Source organism: Euwallacea similis, chromosome 13 (genome assembly GCF_039881205.1).
Source record: "Euwallacea similis isolate ESF13 chromosome 13, ESF131.1, whole genome shotgun sequence".
NCBI lineage: Eukaryota > Metazoa > Arthropoda > Insecta > Coleoptera > Curculionidae > Euwallacea > Euwallacea similis.
Window position 1 is genome coordinate 3,248,437 of NC_089621.1, and position 22,412 is coordinate 3,270,848.

Genomic DNA, 22,412 nt, shown 5'->3' on the forward strand with positions numbered 1-22,412 from the left:
ATTTTGTTTTGTGTTGTAATGAAACGTTTTTCACTTTAAACTAACGTTTGCCCATTTATCTTATTCCTCAAACAGCTTTCGCTACGCTTCCCTAAAAAAATTAATAATATAAAATGTAGAATCCCTCACGAACATCCCTAACAATTAATAAGCCATGATTTTAACTTGGCTATTGTTTAAGCTCAAATCCTTCTTACTCCATTTCATAAATATATTCCGAAGAGCTATTTGCTGCTTTCGTAGAAGGAAAGTCAGCTACAGCGACTCTGAGCAGCTGACACACGTAGTTTCCAATGACTTGGACAATGAGCCACCTACTTGGACTGAATGGAGCACTGAGACTTTCAAAGACAAACCTAGGACTGTCCAGGACTACATCGAGCAGTATCGCGAACAGACCATTAAATCTAGAACTGAAAAACCTGAGGAAATTTCCAAGGATGAGGATTTGTTTGAGAGTATGACGCCCCAAATTAAAGCTCAACGGAAGGTGTTAGTCAGCACTGAAAATGATCAGACACAAAATCAGCTTAGAAACAATCGTCTAGGGGTAATGTCTGAAGATTTTTTAGCTGCAGGGGAGTTGGGGGAATGGGATGAGAGTAGTGGGTGGGGTGGAGAGAGGCTTTTAGATGAAGATGCTCAGAAAGTTCTTAGAGAACAAAAGAGGCTGGATAGAGAGAAGAAAGCTTTAGCACAGCATCAGAAACGCATGGAAAAGACTTCTAGGACACTAGGAAATAAGCTGTATGTGTGACATTTGTAAGTCTATGATCATTGCTTCAGCCTGTTTGAAAGGAAAATTTAATTACATTCACATACATTAAGCCATTGGTGCCTCATTAGGTACATTCAGTTATCTTTAAATTGGAGTTTATCAGCAAGCATTAAACTATTCCAATGAAAGACTTTATTTATCTGGCTGATTGTAAGTTTAATTTTATATCAGAATTAAGTATGCTTAACAATAATTTATTTTAATAGACACACTACCAAAAGCTCAACTGATGTTTAGAGTATTTTCTAAAAGATCCTCATTGCCTAACACATTTCTGCCTCTTAGTGGATCTATCCATTTCACATTTTTCATAGGAGTTACATTTTACATTTCCACAATAACTCCCTGTGGCTGAGCCTGGTTATGATCAAATCATATCAAATATTTCACCAGAATTTTCTGCCAAATTTACCTGATTGTTGGTTTTTGTATCCATCATATTTGTTTGAGTCTTTAAGGTGATCAGGGACACATGACTTGGCATTGCACACATTGGGGCAACACTTTTGCCCAAAGCACTCAGAATCATCCCTGCATTTTGGTGAGCAAGAAGTCATTTTATTTGAGACTGGACAGTTATCTGTAATAAGTTGTGTGGTGTAGATATGAACTGGTAAATACTGCTGCATGGTAGTAAAAGATTATTACTTACGATCAATTGATACAGTTGCTGGGACCAAGAGAGTTACAATAAGGATAATTACACAGGTTTTATCTGAAAAAATGTTGTTAGATTTTTCTTATTAGGTAAAAGTTTAATTTCTTACTCATTTTGCTTAAAGCTTATATTTAGCTTATAAATGAAATAAGTAAGTCTTAATGCAACCTTCTTTGGGAACTTGATAAATATAACTGCGCCTCTGAGAAGTATCTCGTTAATTTAATATTCGTGCTTAATCTTATTTTGTTTAATGGTAAATTGTTGCCTGGGGGCCTCCTAAATGGTCAGTTTCATTGTATAAATACATTGGGGGTATCCTGTGTAAACTGGTTTTTACAAACTGCCATAGGTAAACTGAAATTTTGCTTCATTGGTTTAAATGGATACTTAGTTATGTTATGAAACTATATTAACTTATATAATTGCCCATAAAAATTGCACAATATTGAATACTGAGGCAGTATTTAGAAACAGAATGGGTAGTAGCTGCCTAATGTTAATGCACGTACTAATTAATTTTTATTTGGAAAATCGTGATTCACAGAAAGTAGGTAACTTGTGAAATATATTCTTCGTATAACCCTGTTTTTTCAGATGCAATAATTTCAATTGCGTTTTTTTGCGGTGTAACCCTACAATCCATATTAAGTGTTAAAGCTAAAGTTTACTAGATTATTAATAATCTCATAGTAGTGATTGCCTTTAATTTACCATGTTTCTTTAAACATTCATATTTCAAGGTGAAAATTCATAGCAAATATTATGGTCTGTTTCATAAGGGAGGAAACCGATTTCGAGCCGTCAGAAATATACAGAGGATACTGATCGGAGGTTGTTACACATATTTCTGACGAATGGGAAATCTTTCCTGCTGAAACAGAACCATGATTTAATTCTTGAGACATTCAGAAACATCATAGTGTTAATACATTTACAAATATTTTTTTCTATTGTTTTTTCTTCAATTTTCGCCCATTTAAAACAATTTTCGGAAGTTGTGGAAGGGATCCCAATAAGGGTTACACTTAGTGTCGTAATTAATTTCGTTTGATTTAAAATTTCAAAGAGGAAGAGGGATAAAAAAAATGTAAACTGAGCTAATTTCGAGTCAAAAATTGGAGACATGTTTATCTAACATCCCTTAGATTCTGCTTTCCAGGATTTCCCTTTTTCTTTCCAACAGTTTTTTCCAGGACACTCAAAGAGCAGATTTAATCTTTTAACTGCTGGTGAAGAAATTAAGCAGTTTTCCAGAGAGGAGCAAGATGAGTACATATAACAAATTTACACATTAATTACAACACAATTTATTCTATATTTACAACATCAAAAATGACATAATATAAAATATCAAAAAAAGTGGCCACGTTAAACACACCAAATTCAAATAAATTAATAAAAAGGTACAAAATACATGTTTCTCATCAGTCGACGACAATTTTTTTGAGTATCTTTATCATGATATACGATTTACATACAATTCATTATAACAAAGCATGCATTTATTTTACACTATTTTCGTCAGTCTCACATTAGCACCAAATGTGTCACGAGGCAGCCTTGTAATTTATGTACTCGTGACTGTCTTGTACCTCTTGGGTAGAAAAGTTGATATACTCGTTGCGTGGAGACTCCAATAAAGGCCCTTCAAATAGCCCTTTGTCAAAAGGTTTATTTAGCTACATTGCAACTATACATATAAAAAATAAGGTGATTTACCTGGTACTGGCTGTCCGTTGGGCGGAAATTGAATGTAAAACTGCTCATTTCCCATTGGAAGAGGTAGAGTATCAGACTTGGTTACTGCCTTGTTCTCTTCGATGGTTTCAAAGAGATGCATGGTTGGGAACTTCACAGGCTTAGGCGTCGGTACTTGTGCGTAATTCAGCTCTAATGAGGTCTTATTGAATTCGATTTCTTTGAAGTCGTGCTCTGGATGGCATCCTCCAAGCATTATCTGTCGAGGATAAATGTTATTCTCTACAAAAAAGCGAATGCTAAAAATGCTATTCACCTTTCGATCTTCGTTATCAGAGTGGGTGCCGCTATCACCAACACTGCATCCACTAATAGTACTCATTCTTCCGCTTGATCCACTGGATGAGGTGCTCAGGCTACTGATAGGCCGCGAACTTTGATTCAAAGCCAGCGGAGGCCCAGAAATGACACTCAGTGAAGTCATTTCTTCGGATTTGTCCTCGGACATTGAGCCCGATTTTGAGGACTTTGAGAAGAGTCTCAGGAACCTCTCCAAGGGGGAAGGTTTCTTGGTTTTGGCTTTATATTCCTGCTGTATCTGCTCATAACGTAATCGCATCTCGTTCAATTGCTCTTGCTTCTCTTTGAAGGACTTCTGCACGTCGTTGCGGTTCTTCCAATCGTCCACTAGCTTCTCCACCTGGAATTATTTAATGAAATTATCAGTTGTTTATACTGGTCGTTCTAAAGTATCCTACCTGAGGCAGAGAGTGCACATTGTTTTTAAAATCCATTATAATTTCAGCTAATTCGCGCTGAAACTTGTCTTCAATTATATGGTGTCCTTTCGTCTTTTTTTCAGTCGTCTGCTCCTTTTTCTGGTTAACTACCGGTTCATTCTGGATTAAGTGCAGATCTTCCCTCGAAAAGGCCTTGGCTATAGTAGAATTTTAGTTATATGAGGGGCATTGTGAGTTTCTAGAAAACTTACCGGTTCTATCCATGGCCAAATACAAGGAGCTGCCGCAATCGCTTGAGGGGGTTGCTATAGGGGTGGGACAGCTTCTTATCATTTCAGGGTTTATAGGGCGTGGGGCTGGGCATTCCTTGTAGAGAGTTTCTACTTCTTTGGGTTTAAGGTAACCTTCTGTATCTGAAATAGTTAGAATTTGGGTGTAATTAATTATCAGATCGGAGTGTCAGCTAAGTCGTAGTACACATTGAACGTGGGGGATTTCTTCACAGTATCTGATTTAAGGGAAAAATGTAAGCACAGAAGGGAAATTTAGATTTAAGAGTGTCTTGTGACTCTAGTGTCAGGTAGTTTGTGACAAAAAGTGAGTAGATTTTACCTTCATCAGATTTATGCTGCAAACTGAATTCCTTCAGCTTCGTATAAACCGTGGATACCTCATTCATGTTCATATAACCCCTGAGCAAACTAGAAAGTAGATGATGTCCATTTACTTCCGCGATTTCAGTGGGAGCCATATCGAACATATTGCGTATTTCATAAGCCAATTCAGCCCCTGGACACTCCATAAGCTGGATCGCCAGTTTTTCCAGCCCGAATTTCGCTGCGAAGTGGAGGAGCGTGGGGAATTCCTCATTGCCTATGTTATAAAACACCACATATAGCTGAATTATTTGAACATAGGGAAAGTATTCACTTACTGTGCTTGTGCACGGAGATGCTAGCAGCAAATGGGGTGCTGTGACTGCCAAGCAAATTGAGGTGAGGTGGGAGGTTCTTCTCAAATCCATTCACCAGCCAGTTATCTAGGAGTTCTCGGTCAGCAGGGCTGAATCCTAAAGTCTGGAGATTTCAGAGATATAGTACAGAAATTCTCCAAAAGCTATTAGTTGGTTGTAATACCTGGCACATAAATTCCACAGGATTGTTAATGGATCTCAAAATCTGCTCCATTTCTCTAAGTCTACTTTCGCACTTGATTGGCCTGCTTCCGATGATACTGCCGTTCTTTTCCACTAAAACATTCACTATGGCCGTCATGTCTATGAGGGTTTCAGGAACTGTAATCTTTATTATGTACGGATTCTTCCTCTTCAAAGCCTTAATCTCGTGCAGTTCTCCGTGACGTTCAACGGAGATTTTCACTATATCCTCTTTTTGCAAGGGATAGGTCAAGATAATAAAAACGCTATTCTGGCCCTATGCAAAACGCAAATATAAAATTTCTTGCGCGATTTAAGATTAATCAGCACTTTAATACCTGTTTGATTTTTTTAGGAGTGACTGAGAAGCACGATTTCTCACGAGCTAAAACCGAGCTTTGCTGCTTCCAAGTCTTGCTCAATATTGCCATTGCCTGGTTCAGAAACTCTTTAGTGAAGGTTTGGTCCTGGTCTTGACCCACTGATTGCCTTTGCCATTGATGGTACGAAGACAAAGCTATAAAACAAGCTTTTTAGTTCAAATTTCTCTACAGGGAAATTGCACTAAAACTACCGTTTTTATGGACATCGCTGATATCAGCGTCAGTAATTCCCAGCAGCAAAGCCAGAGTTCTGTCGGGCAGCAGCAGCCTAGTCAGTTTAGAAGCCTGTGCAGGATTTTGGGCTACGAAGTCTAGGAATTTAGGACACACCACTACGAGTTGCAGCTTAACCCCTGTGGCTCCTTCTGAGAACTTCAGGTCGTCGATTTTGTCCGTTAAAGACTCTTCCAGATAGGCGTTTTTGATCCTGATAAATGATTATTATATAGAGCCTTCTTCCAGGATTGTATTATGTAGTCACTTACTTGAATGGCGACTTCCTGCTGGCCTGTTTGCTGATTTGATCAAAGTACGAGGCGAAATATTCCACCCACAAATTGGCAGGTTCACTGCTACGCAGGGACACTATGAGGATGTCGTCCATGCTGGCCTTCTGCCTCGACAAGGTACCTGAAAATATGTGATTTAGAGAGGATTTTTCCGTGCTGCCCATTAAACCTAAAATGTAATTTTAAAGTAATTAAGGCTGAAATGAAGCCGAACATAAGATAACGCCATAGTAGCTCTTTCATGAACACCGCGATAAAGACTATCAATAATAGTTTTAGAGATAATAGCAGTTTATAAACAAGTTTTCAATTTTGTTTGTGGAGTTTTTTCACATTTCAAGTAATCAATGCGCATTGTGATTTACGGCTTTGTGGGCAAAATTTGCATCGGACACACATATGCATAATACTGCAAATAAATTATTGCTCGACTATAAACAAACACGACTTAATATTAGCGAAAATTGTGAAAATATATGAACCAGATTCTCCTAATAACAATATACACACATGGTTGAGGTACTATAGAAAAATCAGCCGGATGTTCCTTTTTTAAGGAAGCTTTAGACGTTTTTTACCTTCCTCGCGAATTTTGAAATTCAGATACGAGTGCTTCTTGCTGGGTTTCCTCCGCAAAGTGCAAATAGCCGCGACTTTTTCTGCAGGTTTTGCGGTCTCTTTTGTTTCAAGCAAATCATCCTGCGACCTAGTCCTGACAAATTTTCTTATCATTTTCACCCCGTAAAACGCACTCAAATAACTCTGTGGTGGGAACACACTGAAGTCTTCTTTATCTCTGATTTGACGACATTTTAAATGCCTGTGCTGATTTATAGTCCAACTGACGAACAGCGCGATAGAACTATTGCTGCGGTTATCCCATGTCTCTGGACTACAAATAAAGGAATTTTCTCGTCATATCTCGGTAAAAAATTATCAGTCGACAGTGGTGTGCTTTGATTGTTTTCGTTGCGTTAATTCCAGAGATGCACATGGGGGTAAAGCGAGCTTTTTCGTGATTGATATCACTTGTGGATCTTTCTCTTGGATACACGTTGGCCCCTAAAGTAACTTCTAATGATCTTCATTATTATTGAAAACACCTGGAATGGCACGTGTCCCCTGCGTCTCTTCTAGTGAGCAGGGCGATTTTACCCTTCGACGTGCTTTTTAGACTACGCAATAAAGACCCTCCTGCCTAACTATTTATAGTCCAATGTTTACTGTTGTCTAATTTACGATGCCCTCAGCAGCACTCCCTATTATCTATATCCAGTGTTACATATCGCGCAACTCCGGAATGTCTGGAAAATTGCATTTTCAAATATAGCCCAGTTGTTGTTACTTAATGTCCGCGTGCCAAGGAACGAAAACGTCTCTTTTAATTGAACCGTTACTAAATAGCTTTCCATAAAATACAGCACGAGCCTTGTTTCGGCCACAAACCCAAAACACCCAATACATCATAATAATCCGCATTAAGCTCGGAACCCAAAGTCTGGAAGTTGGAAAGCTTCGCCTTCGAGAAACATTTTTATTGCCCATCATAATGCGAAGATATATGAAGACTGGGCCAAAAATATCCCGAAAGCTCGTTTTTCCGTTAGCGGGAACAAATTCGTGAATTAACCAAATGACAGAGAGATTAGCGTGTTCCACACGATTATTAGCTTTGGGCACGTTCTACGAAACAACTGGATTATTTTCGGTCCACCTTGAATGAGGGGTGGTGTGATTAAGAGAGCTCCATACGATTATGACAGCAAACCTGGTTACAAAGCAAAGCTGGGCACATACACACACAGAAACCTTAATGCAGTCGGTCCTTTGTGTTTGCCACATAGAGCGTGCTCGCTTTAATAAACTATGTAACGAAGTTTACCATCGCAGGTGCATATGGGATGTATGCCAGCCATTTAGTATTGATTCCCATCGAGGAATGGATGGACATTATTATTAGCATTTGGCTAAAAGCACTGAGATCACCTTTATCCATGTGAACATTGACCTCTTTTTGATGCATTTAATTTACCTTTTACGATTTTGGAAAATTAATTTCAACAGGGAACATTCAACTTAATCATACAGAATGCCGCGTGCGTTATTCGAGAGGTCTTCCAGTCACGACTCAATGCTCATGATAGACACATTATAGATATCTTTAAGCGTCGGAAACATGTTTTTCATCGGACACCCTGTGTATTATTTAATATAAAGACCATCGGTTTTCAAGCAATTCGGCTTCCCATGAGCAGTAGGCTTAGGACCCTAAATTTACTTTATATAGAACACCCTGTATATTCGCGATTCTCTTAATTCGCTGTTCATTACTAAAGTTACCAATAGAAATCCTTATATGCATCTCTCTCAATTTTGAAGTAAGTGGTTATTAAAGAGAACGTTTTTCAATAGTTTTTATTGGGAGTTTTTAACATTATTCTTTTTAGGCCTTGGAAACTGAATTTTTTCCATGGAACACCATGTATATGTTACTGAATATTGAAAGTCTATATCAATTCGTTGCTACACCTTCCCACAGCTAACTTGGTCGCTTTTCGATTAATTGGAGTCTTCATTAGATCGGGTATTCCATACGTTTGAGGCGAATTTTAAATATGTTCTTTTTTTTTCAATAATCTTCATTTTCCTTTATTTTTCACCCTCTGCAGTTCCTTTTCTCAATCGTTGAGGAATGACAGTTAAAAAAATATCAGAGTCATTCCTCAGCGATCAAGAAGAGGAATTTCCGAGTGTTTCACACATTTAGCCATCAGGTCATGTTTAAAAATATCCATTTTAAATAACTGATGTCGCGGAGAAATTTCAAATAGTACCAAATTTGTTCAATGAGCGCCCTGTGCCCAGATTTTTTCATTTTTATTTCTTATTTTTATTGTTTCCGTTTTTCGTGAATATTGATGCCTTTTCCCATCCTCGGCCCTGTAACGATCATGGAAAAAATGAAAATAAAACTTTTATTAAAAATTTCATGGAAGCTTAAAGTTAGCTTAAATCGAATTCAATACGCCGTGACAACATATTAAATTATGGAGTTTCGGCAAAATCCCTATACGCGAAACTGCACCATATTGTACCTTTTCCAAAATACAAATGGCTTCTGCCTCCTTGCTCTTGAAAATGAATTTCCAATCCATTAATGAAACTTTTCATTACCTCGAATCTCTTGTTAACCGTCCCAAAATAACTTTAGTAGGTAATTGTTATGTGCCTAATGGCAGCAGGGTTTAAATATACATCAGGCGAGCTGGAAACAAATAAGACGCCCAAGAAAATAATGAACATAATTTTATGGCACCTATTTAAAATGGAAAGGGAACGCGGCGCAGGTGCGACTTACCGAAAGCTTTGAACTAGATCTAGAGGTTTCTGAATTTAAGGATTTGGCACACGCTTAGAAACATGATTTTTCAAATGTATATCTAACCAACATGAAATACTGGTAACTCTCGCGTATAAATGCGCCTCTTTAAGGCAGTCACGTGCCATCTTGCTTCCTGGAAAGGATGGACGGAAGTGGTGTGGATGCATATTGATGGTGCAGGTACTGCTTTATCGGTTTTAATAATAAATTATGACGGTAATGGAGCCAGCAGTATGGTTAATGATAACGATGGACGTAATTACATGCGGTAAAAGATCGCTCAAATATCGCAGAACTCGACGCTCGCTCGTTTTTTTATTATCAGTATTAATAATAAACTACAGGAAACACGTATCAATTGTTGACAAAATGGCGGATACAAACGTATTGTCCCTCTGATGAGATCGTTTTTTCACTAGCATTTCTGAGCCTCAATAAGGCCCCATTTCGTACATAACACCACGACATAAAAATATTTTTCTCGAAATCATTAAAATTGAAATTCAATCTTTTAGGGCGCCTGTGGTTCGTTACTGACACCCCGATGACGATTTTGACCTGCTTTCGGATTTCAGGGCCTCATCTCGGCATTGACATTGGGTTTCACATTACGACGTTTGTTAAAAATATCCTGATGCCATGATGGACAATACGAAGATTCTCTTGATGACAAGTCGGATGTGCCCAATTTCCTTCCTTTAAGTTACTTTAATTGTCTCTTAGTTAAGTTAAACACGGGGAGATGAAAGCACAAAAGAAGTCGAATCTGTTAATGGATCCAATGACGCATTGTTTCCCTTAAATGTGCTCACCGGAAGCTTCAGGGGGAATTCTGTAGTGTCCTATTTTGACATTGCGTAACCTCCAATTAGTAGTAGCCTAATTTGAAACTCGTAATTGACGATTATTTTCAGGAAAATCTTCCCGATTTCCGACGTAAATAAAGCGTGAAAGACGAGTAGAGACGGTGATTTCCTGTTCCCAATCGACTATTACAAATGGCCTGGGCTGATACGAAATTTTAGTTTTTCCGTTTCCCATTACTGCCTATTTCAATCATAAAGGATTTCAAAGGAAAATAAGTTTAGACAAAAGGCACAAAAGGACGATTCTCGTGCATGTTTCGACATCTGGTCTGGGTGGCGACTAGAACGATTGGCAGGTCATTCGAACACGGTCCTTGGGACGCCTAAATCGCATCTGGAAACCATCTTTTGATTTATTTGGCTATTACTCGAGATGCACCATTATTGTCGATTTTATGGCAGTTTAACGTACCTACTTGAAGTGGCGTACAAGGCAACAATGCCACTTAATAATAATTTATGCAGTTCCTCAAAAATTTCCTAGAGAATCTTCCGAGAAGAGGTCAATGGCGACGATGCGTTATGATCAAATAACTAATGAAAATTATTAAGTCTACGCCTCTGGCTGATGGTCAAAGCCAAAGCAAAAACAATCCCACAGAGAACGGTAATCTAAAACTTTTGAAGTGGTTTCGAACACGTTTCTTCTCACAATCCGGCAAAATTGGCTTTGGTTTGACACATTCCTCGCCCTTTTCTCACTTTCGCAGCGAAAGTCCAAGGGACTATTAAAAAAGGCAAAAAAATGAAATTTAAGACCGGATGGTGCGGGTCAGAGCACAATTTGTCAATTAAAGGAAGGATTCGCACATCAGAGGGTTATTCAGTAGATCAGAATCCCAAAGGGATCAATTTGGCTTGGCTTAGAGCTCATCGAGATTATTGATTTGGGATATTTTTTGAGTCAATTGCTCCATGAGTTCTTAACATATCGGGCATCAATGTTTGAAAATAAAATGTTAAAAATAATTTTTTTTAGGTGATGTTTTTCCCCTATATCACATGTCGATACTGTATATCTGTTTTAGGGCAGCTTCGTTGGAATCTCGCAAACTAAAAGAGTTATGACAACTGCGTTTGCACGTATATGGACTACGACTGCCACGCGCCCAGGAAAATTATCCACAGAAAAAACTGAGGAAAATCTAAATATACACAATGCAGCACATGGCCCGATGGGGCAATATACCGGACGGGTAGAAAATCAAATAAACTAGTACTGCCGTGTAGGAAGTGTTAGGAGAGCCGGAAACCATGTTTACTTTCAAATTTTCCACGTTAAAGGTTTACTGGATCAGCTTTTTGTCGCTGATGTAACTCTAGCCGGCTTCCAGTGGATTCTAGGACACAAGCAGATTAGGCTTAATCGCGGGAAGGCGGCTCCTCACAAGGCCCAAAGGAAATTAAAACCCTCAACAATCTGTGCTTCTGTTTTCTTTTTTCAATGCGCCGATGAACAGATGAACACGAGTCATGAACTGTTATCTCTTAATTAACCTTTTATGGGGCCCCTTTGGAAGCCAGATGATGGGGAATTTTAAATCATTCCAGACGCTCATGAAGAATTATTATATTATAGAAATTCAGTACTTAGTTGAAACCCGAAATTCCGCATCCAGACCACCCAAAAGGTGAATGCATTAAGTTTCTCTGCATGTTTGACATTTCATCCTTTTTGATTCGGTTTTCTAACGCACGAAGACATGCGTAAACAAACACAGTGACTGCATTTCGGGTGCCTTTACATACCAATTTAAACCCGAAACAAAGAGGGAGACTGTTTGAAGTCAACACACATTTCAGCTTAAACAAAGTGAAATTTCATTTACAGTTGGAATGGGTAATTAGATGAAATCACGTCAGTCAGAGCTACAAGAAAACCGTTTCCAGCTGGTGCTAGGTTATTGGGGTAACTGTAACCTAGATGGAGCTTCGTTTAACAGGGTTAAATTCCCCTTGAATCTAATTCAGAAGTTTGCTCGGGGGAAAATTAAATTTCCCTGTCTTACGTCAAGTACATAAGGGCGAAAATTAGATAATTTCAAGACTTAAAAGGGTAAAAGAACTACCTTGAAGATTTGAAAAATTGCTTAGGCTTTCCTATTTCTCTTGATCACAGTAAGCCATCCAAATGTATTTTTAAATCGCTGATATTCGGGACACATTCGAAGATCCAAATCCGAGCCTTCAGAATTCGAAATATTTAGAGAAAGAAACCTGAGAATTGTTTGGTATTTGAAGTAAATGGCAACAAGGCATCGCTCTTTTGTTTCAAAATAGTGTGCTTCAAGCTAGCGAGGCGCAGCTTCCCAAATTTGGCCAATATTGCCAAACTTTGAGATTTATCTTTCGAGCCGGGATAGGGGTGCTGATCGATGCTGCGACTTCGTCGATTTCCTTACGTGACCTCAGACGCCTAAAAAACACCTTTGGGGTGGTAAAACACGGCTTTTTCGACGCGAGTTATTTCAGGCGCAAAGTCGTCAATTAAACCCGTATTTATCTTCACTTGGTAAAATATGACTCCCGGTGATATTAAAGAATGCTACTAAATTTTTCACGGCGACGTGCAATAAATTAAACAGCGCGACTTAATGATACAGCAAATTAAAATAGCCCATGGAAAGACGTGGCTCGTGCTCCTCGAGATAGAATCCAGGCCCAAACGGCTCCCAAAATTACTCGATAGTGATTGCGTGTTTTTGATTAAAAACCAATTACTAGACCATTAAACATTTCTCATAAAACCCTTATCTTTATTACCTCTGCATGGTAAATGTGTCATCAGCTGTAAACCGAAATTTGTCAATCACTAATGGTTCTTGTAAACATTGGCCTCACGCCCTCGTAAAACCCAGAATTAACAAAACACACTTTGAACGGGATATATACAAAGTTAGTGTTATTAAGGAGTCTCATTTGTACCAGCAATTTCACATTAAATGTAATTGTAGTCGCCAATAAAGAATGCAACATTCCCCAAATGAAGTGTACGGTTTCATTGGGCTGTTAATAGCACGTGTAAAGTCAGTAAACATGCCAACGGATGTTTTGCATTTGCATTTCTCTAACTTTATTTGATAAAATAAATAATTGCCTTCATACAGAGTAAATGTTCGGTCTGAGTTAGCTCGAAATATGACTAGAGATGCCGGCATATCTTCTAGGAACTCACAAATTATGATTCAAACTTTTATTACTTACTTCGAACACTAAATCTGAATCAACTACTTTGGCACTATACACAACAAATTCAATCTCACACTGTTGAAGAAGGTCGCTGAAGACTCGTTGATGATGCAAAAAAATATTATGGAAAAACAATTCCCGGTCTGGCCAATAGTGGGGACTGGCGTCAGCATATGGAGTATAGTACGTGATCGGATTGTTTATGACTCAATGTTGCCTTTTAGTACATCGGATATCCTAACTGAGTTAGCAGCAAGTAATGTTACTCTACGACCTATTTACCCACCGCCCGGTTCAATTTGAGCATCACAAATTAGCCGCGTGTCCACCGAAGGGCCTAGGGCACGAGAGAACCTTATAAGAGCAAACTGGAACGCCACTGCTTTTAGCTTTTTAACAATGGACAGAAAATTCCATAATATTTAACATGTACGTACGGCCACCGCAATTTTGTCATTAAACCACAACGATTACGATTTCAAAGTTTTGAAATAAACTACAATCACGCCCGAAATATCTAACTGCTCCCGTGTGCCACTTGCGTAATACAGCCATAAATCTATCGAAATAATAAATCAATTGGTCTATAGCCGGAAGCAGGTTTGATTGGCCTAAGTCGCTTATTATAGAGTTCGTAATTTATTTCGGAAACAGCGACTTGAGTACTATTGGTCGTACGGGTACTTTTGTTTGCGGTATGGAACAGTTATTGACTTTATACGGAGGGTGTATTCACCTTTTGGCCAGAGTACCAAAGGCACGCGTCAGGTCTTAAAATTATGCATGTAATGCATGTAATGATGGGAAAAGGATGTTTATTTATCCACTTTGAACCTTTTGAGGCCTTTATGAGTTGTTCCAGGAATATCCAGGATGTTTCCTTTGATTTTCTGAACTGTAATTTTTTACCAATTTGCAACTTCTTATGTTAAGCGTGCCGAACGGTTACTTTCAGATCACATTAAATTTGTTCTGATTTTTTGTCCATAAACATCATAAATTAAAATTTTATTTTCGCCACAAAACTTGTACATAAAGCAACGATCTACATCTACAAATTTCAAATTACCCCTAAATGGCAATACTGCGTTGTTCTTTTGTCAAACTAATATGGTCGCCCCATGGGACAACCTTTTGAGTGCGACAAAGACATAACATTAATGAAGGTCCAATTTCCAAATATATTTGTGTACGTTGCCAAATGTGTTTGTTTGCCAATTAAATTAATTTGGGCGATTTGAGTACTTAATTACTTTTGTTATAATAAACTTTACAAACTTGTAATTTAAAATTTTCACATATTGTTTTAGCAAATTTTATATTTGGAAGTTGTTAAAATTGTTCGCAGCTAAATAAATCATTATGCCTTCAGCTAAGCGGTTTGTTTAATCTTTGAAAGGGTCCAAAATCCGAAAATAATTGTTCAAAATTACCTTTTTTGCCTTAAGTTTTCAAACGTACTAAGGCCCGTTATGCCACTGACTTTATGCAATTTTAAAGTGTAAAAATTAAAATTTTTCATCATATATATTCCAAGGTAATACTTGGTTTTAAAATGGCGGAAACGGATGGTTATGGAAAATATCAATAATGACGCCATATTTTTCATCGTTCAGGTTTTAATATGTTGTAACACCGGTTTTTTTAAATCGCCATCAGTATTTTATGTCCCCATATTCCTCGTAAAACAAATGAAAGTTAATTATACAATGACACAAACCCCAATCAATCAATGAAAACATATAATAAAATTTTCAATACAATGTCGTTACAATATCAACATGTAATACATGCGCAAAGGAAATTTTATGCTCTTTCTGAATTTGGAAAAATATTGAGAACCTCATATTTAAAATAGTAAAGTTGCACAGAAATTTGGGGCAAACCACTAGGTAGAAACACGCATTACAAAAATGGCAACGCAGGGCTGTTCTTTTGTCAAAACATTACGACTGTCTTATTAGACACGCATGTGAGTGTAACAAAGATGGCGGATTAAAAATGATTGTAAGTGAAAAAGCACTGTTGCTGAATATGCATATTTTTTCAAGAAAGATAATCATTTATGTGTTCATATTAAGAATTTATATTGAATGTTAGTAAACCTCTTTGATGATTTTGTTGAATCTCCAAAGAGGGAGCCATTACTGGGCAATTCAGTAAGTTTCATCGCCTCAATACAGCTTACTGGGAACTTTAGTAATGATCATTTGGTCCATAACGATTCTTAAGTTTCCAATTAAAAATTATTCTTCTATTCCACATACTTTGACATAAACCAACGCTTTTTCCTTGCATAAATCAATTGGCAAGACCATCTCCTGCTTTATCGCAAGACGTCGGCAATCATCAATCAACCTGACTTCAATTATAGTTTATACGACTGCATGGCCGCACTAATAAAGGGGCCAAAGTTGATGTTGAACTTTGATTCGGCAATTGAGACAATAAGACGTAATAATAATAATAATGATACCGGAAATTGGCTTCTTAAGGTGCTGTGAATTGTTTGCAACACTTACCCTTTGAGCATTTAAGACATCTTTTTCTAGGATACGACATGTGTCTCAAAGAATGTTCATCAATGGCAGAGCTGGAGGCGGCATTTTCTTGCATTGTTGTGGAAAAATCATCTTTGAAGCTTCGGGATGAGGAAGCTACGCTGTTGGCTCGGTCTCGGGAGTTGAAGGTGCTGATTGAGTGTCTTCTAGGACTGCTAGGGCCTAAGGATATGAAATGGATAAGAAATTTAACGACCGATAATTTAATTCAGTACCTTTGGGACTGTTGCTTCCGCTGCCAACTCTCTTGAAAACGCTGAAATTGGAATATCTTGCGGAATCGTCAGTCAAAAAGACCTCATCTTCTTCGACCAATTCATCAGCCCCTTCTTCTGAGGCAGGCAGAGGCAAGTAGTGGCCATTCTCTTGAGATCTCTTCAAAGAGTTGGAGCGACTTGGGTGTTTATAAGCTAAATCTGGGGCCATATCACTCAAACGCGGCTCTCCCATGATTAGCAGCTCTTGGTTAGAGTCTGCTGAATTGGTACTTACAGATCTGATAACGAGACACTTTTCTTAGAGCGAAAATTAACAAGGCAGCTAGAGTACTACCTAAAAATATTTCGAAAAATTTCTCTTCTATTGCTGCTGCATTTTGGCGGGGTTAATTGTCTGGTTAAAGATATTTCCGAGGAGCTTTCAGAGTTGCTAGTTCGGTGCTTGCGTCGTAGCTGAGCAAAGCTACAGTCGGGCTCGTCAATTGGCACTGCGAAGTAACTGGGGTTGTCTGCAATCATAGTAGCACCATAGCACACAAACACTCAAGATGCGAGAACTAAATGATTCTCTCAAGTCGGTACGGAATACATTCCGATATCCAAAAGTCGACACTGTGAATACTAATTTTTCGAGTTGTTTAATGGTAAAGTAATGGAGGGGAGACGCAGTGGTACCCTTAAGTGGTACCACCCGACAAAGGGGCCCGACAGGATGAATGAGACTGGTTACGCATTTTGAAGATACTTAAGCTAAGAAAGTCTGAGGGTTGATTACATGGAGAACGACAGTGATAATCTGATTCTGTAGCCCACATTCCAGAAACCCAGTTTCTCACGCCTTAACGACAACAATACGAGGTGTGAATTAAATTATGTCATTTTATATGCAGCAGAAGTATTGTTCTCAGAATCAAAATTTTATTTATCTACCATGTAACGTTAATGATGAAATTAATTTGAACTAGACTTAACTGAGGATTTATTGGAGACAGGTGGTTTTTTCATGTAGTATTTTCGTAATTTTCAACGTCATATTCAGTTCGCAATAATTTGCATTTTATCGATTTGTTCCCAGTATTGTCTGCATCGGTTGAGGATTGATATGCACCTCGGACAAACAGACATAAATATTAATTTGTCAATAGCTCCTCAAAAGATTGATATATTAAGACAAGGCAGTCGCAAGGCTGAGAGCCAACTGCAGAAGTTTTGAATTTACGTGACCGGAGTTCAAGCAAAATCACTTCATCATTTCACAAAATCTCGATTCTCCGAACAGAAGTATCCACTGCCTCTGTAGTAGAATGTATGGTCAGTTTGTACGATCAGAACCTTCTAGGATTTTCTATACTTAAGACGCAGCAGACCGTACTTCGAGCACACTTATTTACCCTCTTTAATGATATTCTACTCTCGTCGATTAGTTCCAAGTAAATTCAGCTCTTAATTTCAACGATCAGAAAGAGATTAAATGAATCTTCTAGAACTCATTAATTGAGTGCTAAGCATCTTCAAGAAAAGTCAAACAGTGAGGTGTTTTTTCGAGCGTATTAAAATTAAATAAAGAAAATGCAAATCTTGAAGCTCTATTCATCCTCCAAACACCTCCTTATGGCCCTATCTAGATCTATCGGAGTTTCATCACCCGATCGTAGCATGCATTAAACATAAGAGATTGCGTATAAAAAGTCTGATTTAAGAAGCCTCAATGGAAAAACATAAAGACAGAAGGGCGATTTATATTCACATCGTATCTCTAACGACCTAACGCCAGATGATAATAAATTTAAATAATATAAATATTAAAAAATATGATAATGAAAGTGTTGAGGAGGGAGTTTTCGTCTCGCATTTTTATGACTTTCTTTAAAGGTCTTTCTAAAGGCCTTAGCTTGACTATGGAGAATTTGAATGCAGTGGTTCAGCAAAATAAGGCTGACACTAGTTTTGGCCTTTATTTGCAACATCCACCAATGCCCCCCTTGAATCCTATTTGGATCAACCGCTGGCGCCCTCTGGCAGAAAATTTTTTTCTTGTGGTTTTACCTACGTCAAACTCTGTCAAACAGCTTTTCAAAAAACTGTTTTTTCCTGAAGAAGATAGCTGAAAATGGTGAAAATCACACCCGAATGTTTTGTGTAAAAAAAAATCTACTTAGAGTGCTTTTTAGGCCTATTTTAGAGAATGTTTCGCGATTGATTGCTTGAGGAATTTGATTTAAAAAAAATCAAGATGGCGGAAACGTCGTGTGAGGACGATTGAGTGCGGCATGTATTACTTGTTGCCTGTATGTCTGATAAGCTCAAATCTTCTGATTGCTGTTTTATTGGCGCAAAAACTCTCTAAAATTTGGTCACTAACCCTTAAGCCTCAGGTGGTTGGTCTCAACAAATAATTAATAAATAAATGTAGTACTCACCGAGATCCATTGTTCGGATACTCTCCGGGTAGTACGGTCAATGAATCTCGAAATTTCAAGTGAACGTGACTTGAAAAGCCATTCGGAACTTCCTTTTCGTAAGTTGGGATTCGTACGCACGTTCAACTTTGTATGAGGGGGAGTATTCTGTAAAAAGCAACAGAGAGATGTTTATTTATTTATTTATTTATGTAGAGCTTAAACCTAAGATTATGAGCCTTATGCCCGGGTTGTGTACCTCAATTGGCTTAGTTAACATTGTTAAAAGCTCATGCCTCGGATTTAATAAAATAATTGACACTAAAACAAATAGGTAGGCAGTGCTCAAGCACATTATCACTTAAGGACCATTGTGAGCTGAGATATGCATCTTTAAAGACACACTTTTGGGTGTAGTGTATGTAAATTAGCCAAAGATTTGGGGCCTAAATTAGACAATTATATGTGGAGGAGGGAAGGCGTTAAAATCCCCATCTGACACAATATGTTTCGAAGAAACGAGCCATTTCCTACAACAATTACTCAATAATGTATCCATTTTGTTATTGCACCTAAACCCGTATTGAATTTCCTTCATATGGCTGTTTCGGATAAAGACAACATGTGGGGTTTATGTATCCCAAATCTGAAACGTTAATTAGTAACAACATGATACAAAAAACAGAAAACCCATGCTACTCTCCCTTTTGTTGGTTTTTGTTACTAAAAAACCTATAGAGTCGCGTTTAATCAAACTAAAATTAGATCGGTTTAATAGTACAAAATAGAAGTTTTAATAACACTACTCTAATGAACACCTCGGCTGTCGCTTTGGGATGGCTAATTTGAAATCTAAAGCTGGAGTCGCCAGCCAGGTTCGTTCATTCATGATTTCCACATTGTATGAATCAAATTAATTTGGACTTGAGTTCACGTGGCTTCCATTCGTCAACTTGATGAATTATGTAGGAAATCGTATTCTCCATCACGCTATTTTAACTTTTGCGGGACTTGCTCTGCAAATTTGGTTTGATTCAGATGCAAACATACACAAGAATTAATTACAGATTGATTCGTGTAAATCGCTATTTTTGGTTGTTTGTGGACGAATGGAATTGAAAATAAAATCGTTGCGATCCAGGAGAATTCGGGATTTTATTTGTAAGTCCAAGCAAAAGTGGCTAAAAGTTACATGAATATCAGTTACATTCGTTTCATACAGGTCAAGCCAATATATCGATTTGTTCGTAGAATCTTGCTGGTGTGTATTTATAACTCCATTGACGATGTAGCGAAGTGGGGTGATATTCCACAATTTGATGTAAATTAATTTATTGACTTAGCAATATTCCACATAGAATCGCATTTGCATAGGAAGATCTCTACACAAATCGAGCTTTCAAGAAACCTTAGACTCGGGAAGAGCAGAATTTTGCACGTAAACGTTAATTTAAAAACTTCATGGGGCAGAAAGAAATTGGACATTGAAGTTTTCGTCACACCTACGATTACTCATTAACAGGAGAGTTTCTAAAAAAGTTTAGCGTCGTTCTTTCAGGTCAAATTCCTGATATGCTGTTAGCTTTAAAGTTATGCTATTATCCGCAGAAATAAAGAATCTGGCTAATACTAAGACTCTGTTTCAACACTTTTATAGAAATTAGCCTGTAATTACAGTTAATGGCCCATATAACGATGTGACTTTTAGGGCCGATGGGTTCGTTCGATGGGACCGTAGGTATCGTCACAGAAGAAATAACCGAGAAAGGCTGAAACAGTCGTTTAAAGTGAACGCTCCAAAGTTAGAAGAATTTACGAGAGAACTTCTTCAATGGACATGGGAGAACAGTCGTGTTTGGTATACTGACGGCTCACAAATGACAGGTATTCATCGGAAGCGGAGATGTACAGAACCGGCCGCAGGAGGGGCGTATTCTTTTCTTTGGAAGGCCATACAAAAGCCTTCCAAACCGTATAAGCATTTTTTGGGAACAGAGGGTATCCCGTTTTGCAAAATTCGCGGTGTAGGAGACAAATCTTCATATTACTTCTTAAGAGTGTACAATAGGTGGACACGTCGTAGGGACCGATTTTTTTAAACTGCGTTGTTTTCCTGGAAGAAACTCCCGACAATTGAATAGGAAAGAGCAATTTGCTGGGCTTCAATCCCCCCCCCATTGCAAATACAATGAATTGCACCTTCACCATTTTGTCTATACTATTTAGTTTGACTAATAATTGATATGAAACTGACTAATTACTTAATTATTTTTAAAAATGTGATCAAACATACATCAAATCCCTCATTGTCATGCCTATATTATGCTCTAGCGTGCAGGTGAGGTTAGCTCGAATATGAGTGCTAAATATGCATTTACACCCACACCTATTCACTAACTACCGTCCTGTTCTTCGCAGCTAAAACATGTGTTTCAGAATTAACTCGAGCTTAAGCTATATTTACCAGTCAATAAAATATTAGACGCAAGTCTTTGGTGCAAATACGTACACACCAGAAGTTTATTATTCCAGATTTCCTCATTTTTATTAGGCAAAGGTGTGTTGGTTACTCTCACCTACCGTTTTTAAATTTTAATATAAATATTTTTTCGTGGAACTGGAATAGACTCAGTAAAGGTAGCAGAATCGCATTTAAAAAATAATATTTGATTAATAGTCCACAGCAGGTGTTCTGGAAGTTTGTGGGTGTCTGGACTCCGAAAGTGTTTCAATTTTAACTCAAGATTATGAATTGGTATTTAGATTGCGACTAATGACCTGAAAGGACTTTTGAAATGCCATTTTATTTGAAACCTTGATAATTGTCGTTTCCTGTAGGTTTTGGGATCACTTTGCGTGACTGCAATTATTTATAAGGATACTTATAGCGGCACCACTTGTAAAGGAGATGACAATAGATGCCATATAAGTCCCCCATTATAAGGTTCCTATTTTGGGCCAAGGAATGCACTTCATTGCTAGGGACCTGCGTCAATCATTGCATAATTTTTATGGTACCCAGACAGTCGGATATTATTGGAAAATTTTAAGATCAATAGAGACGCAAATCGTATTCAGTAGTCATTCGTTTCCACGAAAACGCAACGCAAATGCAATATTACAAATCGTTAAAGTTTCAAGAATCCGAAAATAACTTTCAATCAAATATTTTTATTTGAAAGTGCGATGACATAAATATTCTACAGGTTAACTTCGGGGTTCGCCATTATTTCAAGAAAACGATTCTTAATTTGGAAGTCCAGGTGTAGCGCCTTATTGAACCCACCTGCACCTGATAAACATGGAAAATTGGCCATTCACATATCTTTGCTCTTAATAGTGCCAATGGCAGTAATTACCGAAAATATTTAGGTCTAAAGGTATAAACAGTGTTTGGCTTAAACAAACCTCGATTAACTGGCTGTAAATCTAAATTTATACGCAGTTTTCATTGGGATTTACTCCTTGTTCACTTTGTTCAATTTAGGCCAAGGTACCCCAACTGAAATTTAATTTATAATTTGTTACTCGAATATTAGTTTGGCTGACGCTCAAGATTTTTCAAAAAAACAAATTAGTCGTCAAACTTTTTGCTTTTGATGTTATATTTGTGAAAATTATTAAGATGAAAATCAGTCACTTCTATAGAGGCTCAATTTTTAGCCAAATTCTCTTACCTCTAAAAGTACACAAAATTAGTCTTCACTTAACCGTTTCTTCGCGCTGATGAACCAAAACAAATTTGTATCGAGTTCTATGCTACTGAGTGATTCACTCGGAATCTCTGTTCGGAATCGCTCGAGTCAGAGTCAAGAATATACTAAAGAGCGAGCAGTCATGTTTCCTAAGCACTCGAAGCGCGTCTTTACACC

The 22,412-nt window shown here is 37.8% G+C and overlaps 3 protein-coding genes across 4 annotated transcripts; 1 reads left to right on the forward strand and 2 right to left on the reverse strand.

Moving 5' to 3' along the window:
- Positions 1 to 43: 43 nt before the first annotated feature.
- LOC136413091 (receptor-binding cancer antigen expressed on SiSo cells) lies at positions 44 to 1,004 on the forward strand. The gene has a single exon (XM_066396458.1). The coding sequence runs from the start codon at positions 155 to 157 to the stop codon at positions 755 to 757; it is 603 nt and encodes a 200-aa protein (XP_066252555.1). The 5' UTR covers positions 44 to 154; the 3' UTR covers positions 758 to 1,004.
- Positions 776 to 1,688, reverse strand: LOC136413092 (waprin-like protein). Its single transcript, XM_066396459.1, has 4 exons — positions 1,546 to 1,688; positions 1,431 to 1,493; positions 1,191 to 1,358; positions 776 to 1,135 (listed from the first exon to the last, which is right to left on the reverse strand). The coding sequence occupies exons 1-4, from the start codon at positions 1,547 to 1,549 to the stop codon at positions 1,035 to 1,037; spliced, it is 336 nt and encodes a 111-aa protein (XP_066252556.1). The 5' UTR covers positions 1,550 to 1,688; the 3' UTR covers positions 776 to 1,034.
- Positions 1,689 to 2,730: 1,042 nt separating this feature from the next.
- Positions 2,731 to 22,363, reverse strand: stumps (DBB domain-containing protein stumps). 2 transcript variants are annotated; one of them, XM_066396540.1, is made up of 16 exons: positions 22,218 to 22,363; positions 18,562 to 18,708; positions 16,476 to 16,650; positions 16,139 to 16,419; positions 15,885 to 16,085; positions 5,902 to 6,046; positions 5,608 to 5,843; positions 5,372 to 5,550; positions 5,014 to 5,310; positions 4,812 to 4,953; positions 4,490 to 4,750; positions 4,129 to 4,290; positions 3,896 to 4,074; positions 3,454 to 3,837; positions 3,159 to 3,396; positions 2,731 to 3,096 (listed from the first exon to the last, which is right to left on the reverse strand). In XM_066396540.1, the coding sequence occupies exons 2-16, from the start codon at positions 18,569 to 18,571 to the stop codon at positions 2,987 to 2,989; spliced, it is 3,000 nt and encodes a 999-aa protein (XP_066252637.1). In that variant the 5' UTR covers positions 18,572 to 18,708; positions 22,218 to 22,363; the 3' UTR covers positions 2,731 to 2,986. The 2 variants fall into 2 exon arrangements, with proteins under 2 accessions (XP_066252637.1, XP_066252638.1); XM_066396541.1 differs by lacking the exons at positions 15,885 to 16,085; positions 16,139 to 16,419; positions 16,476 to 16,650; positions 18,562 to 18,708; positions 22,218 to 22,363 and adding an exon at positions 6,504 to 6,767.
- Positions 22,364 to 22,412: the final 49 nt, after the last annotated feature.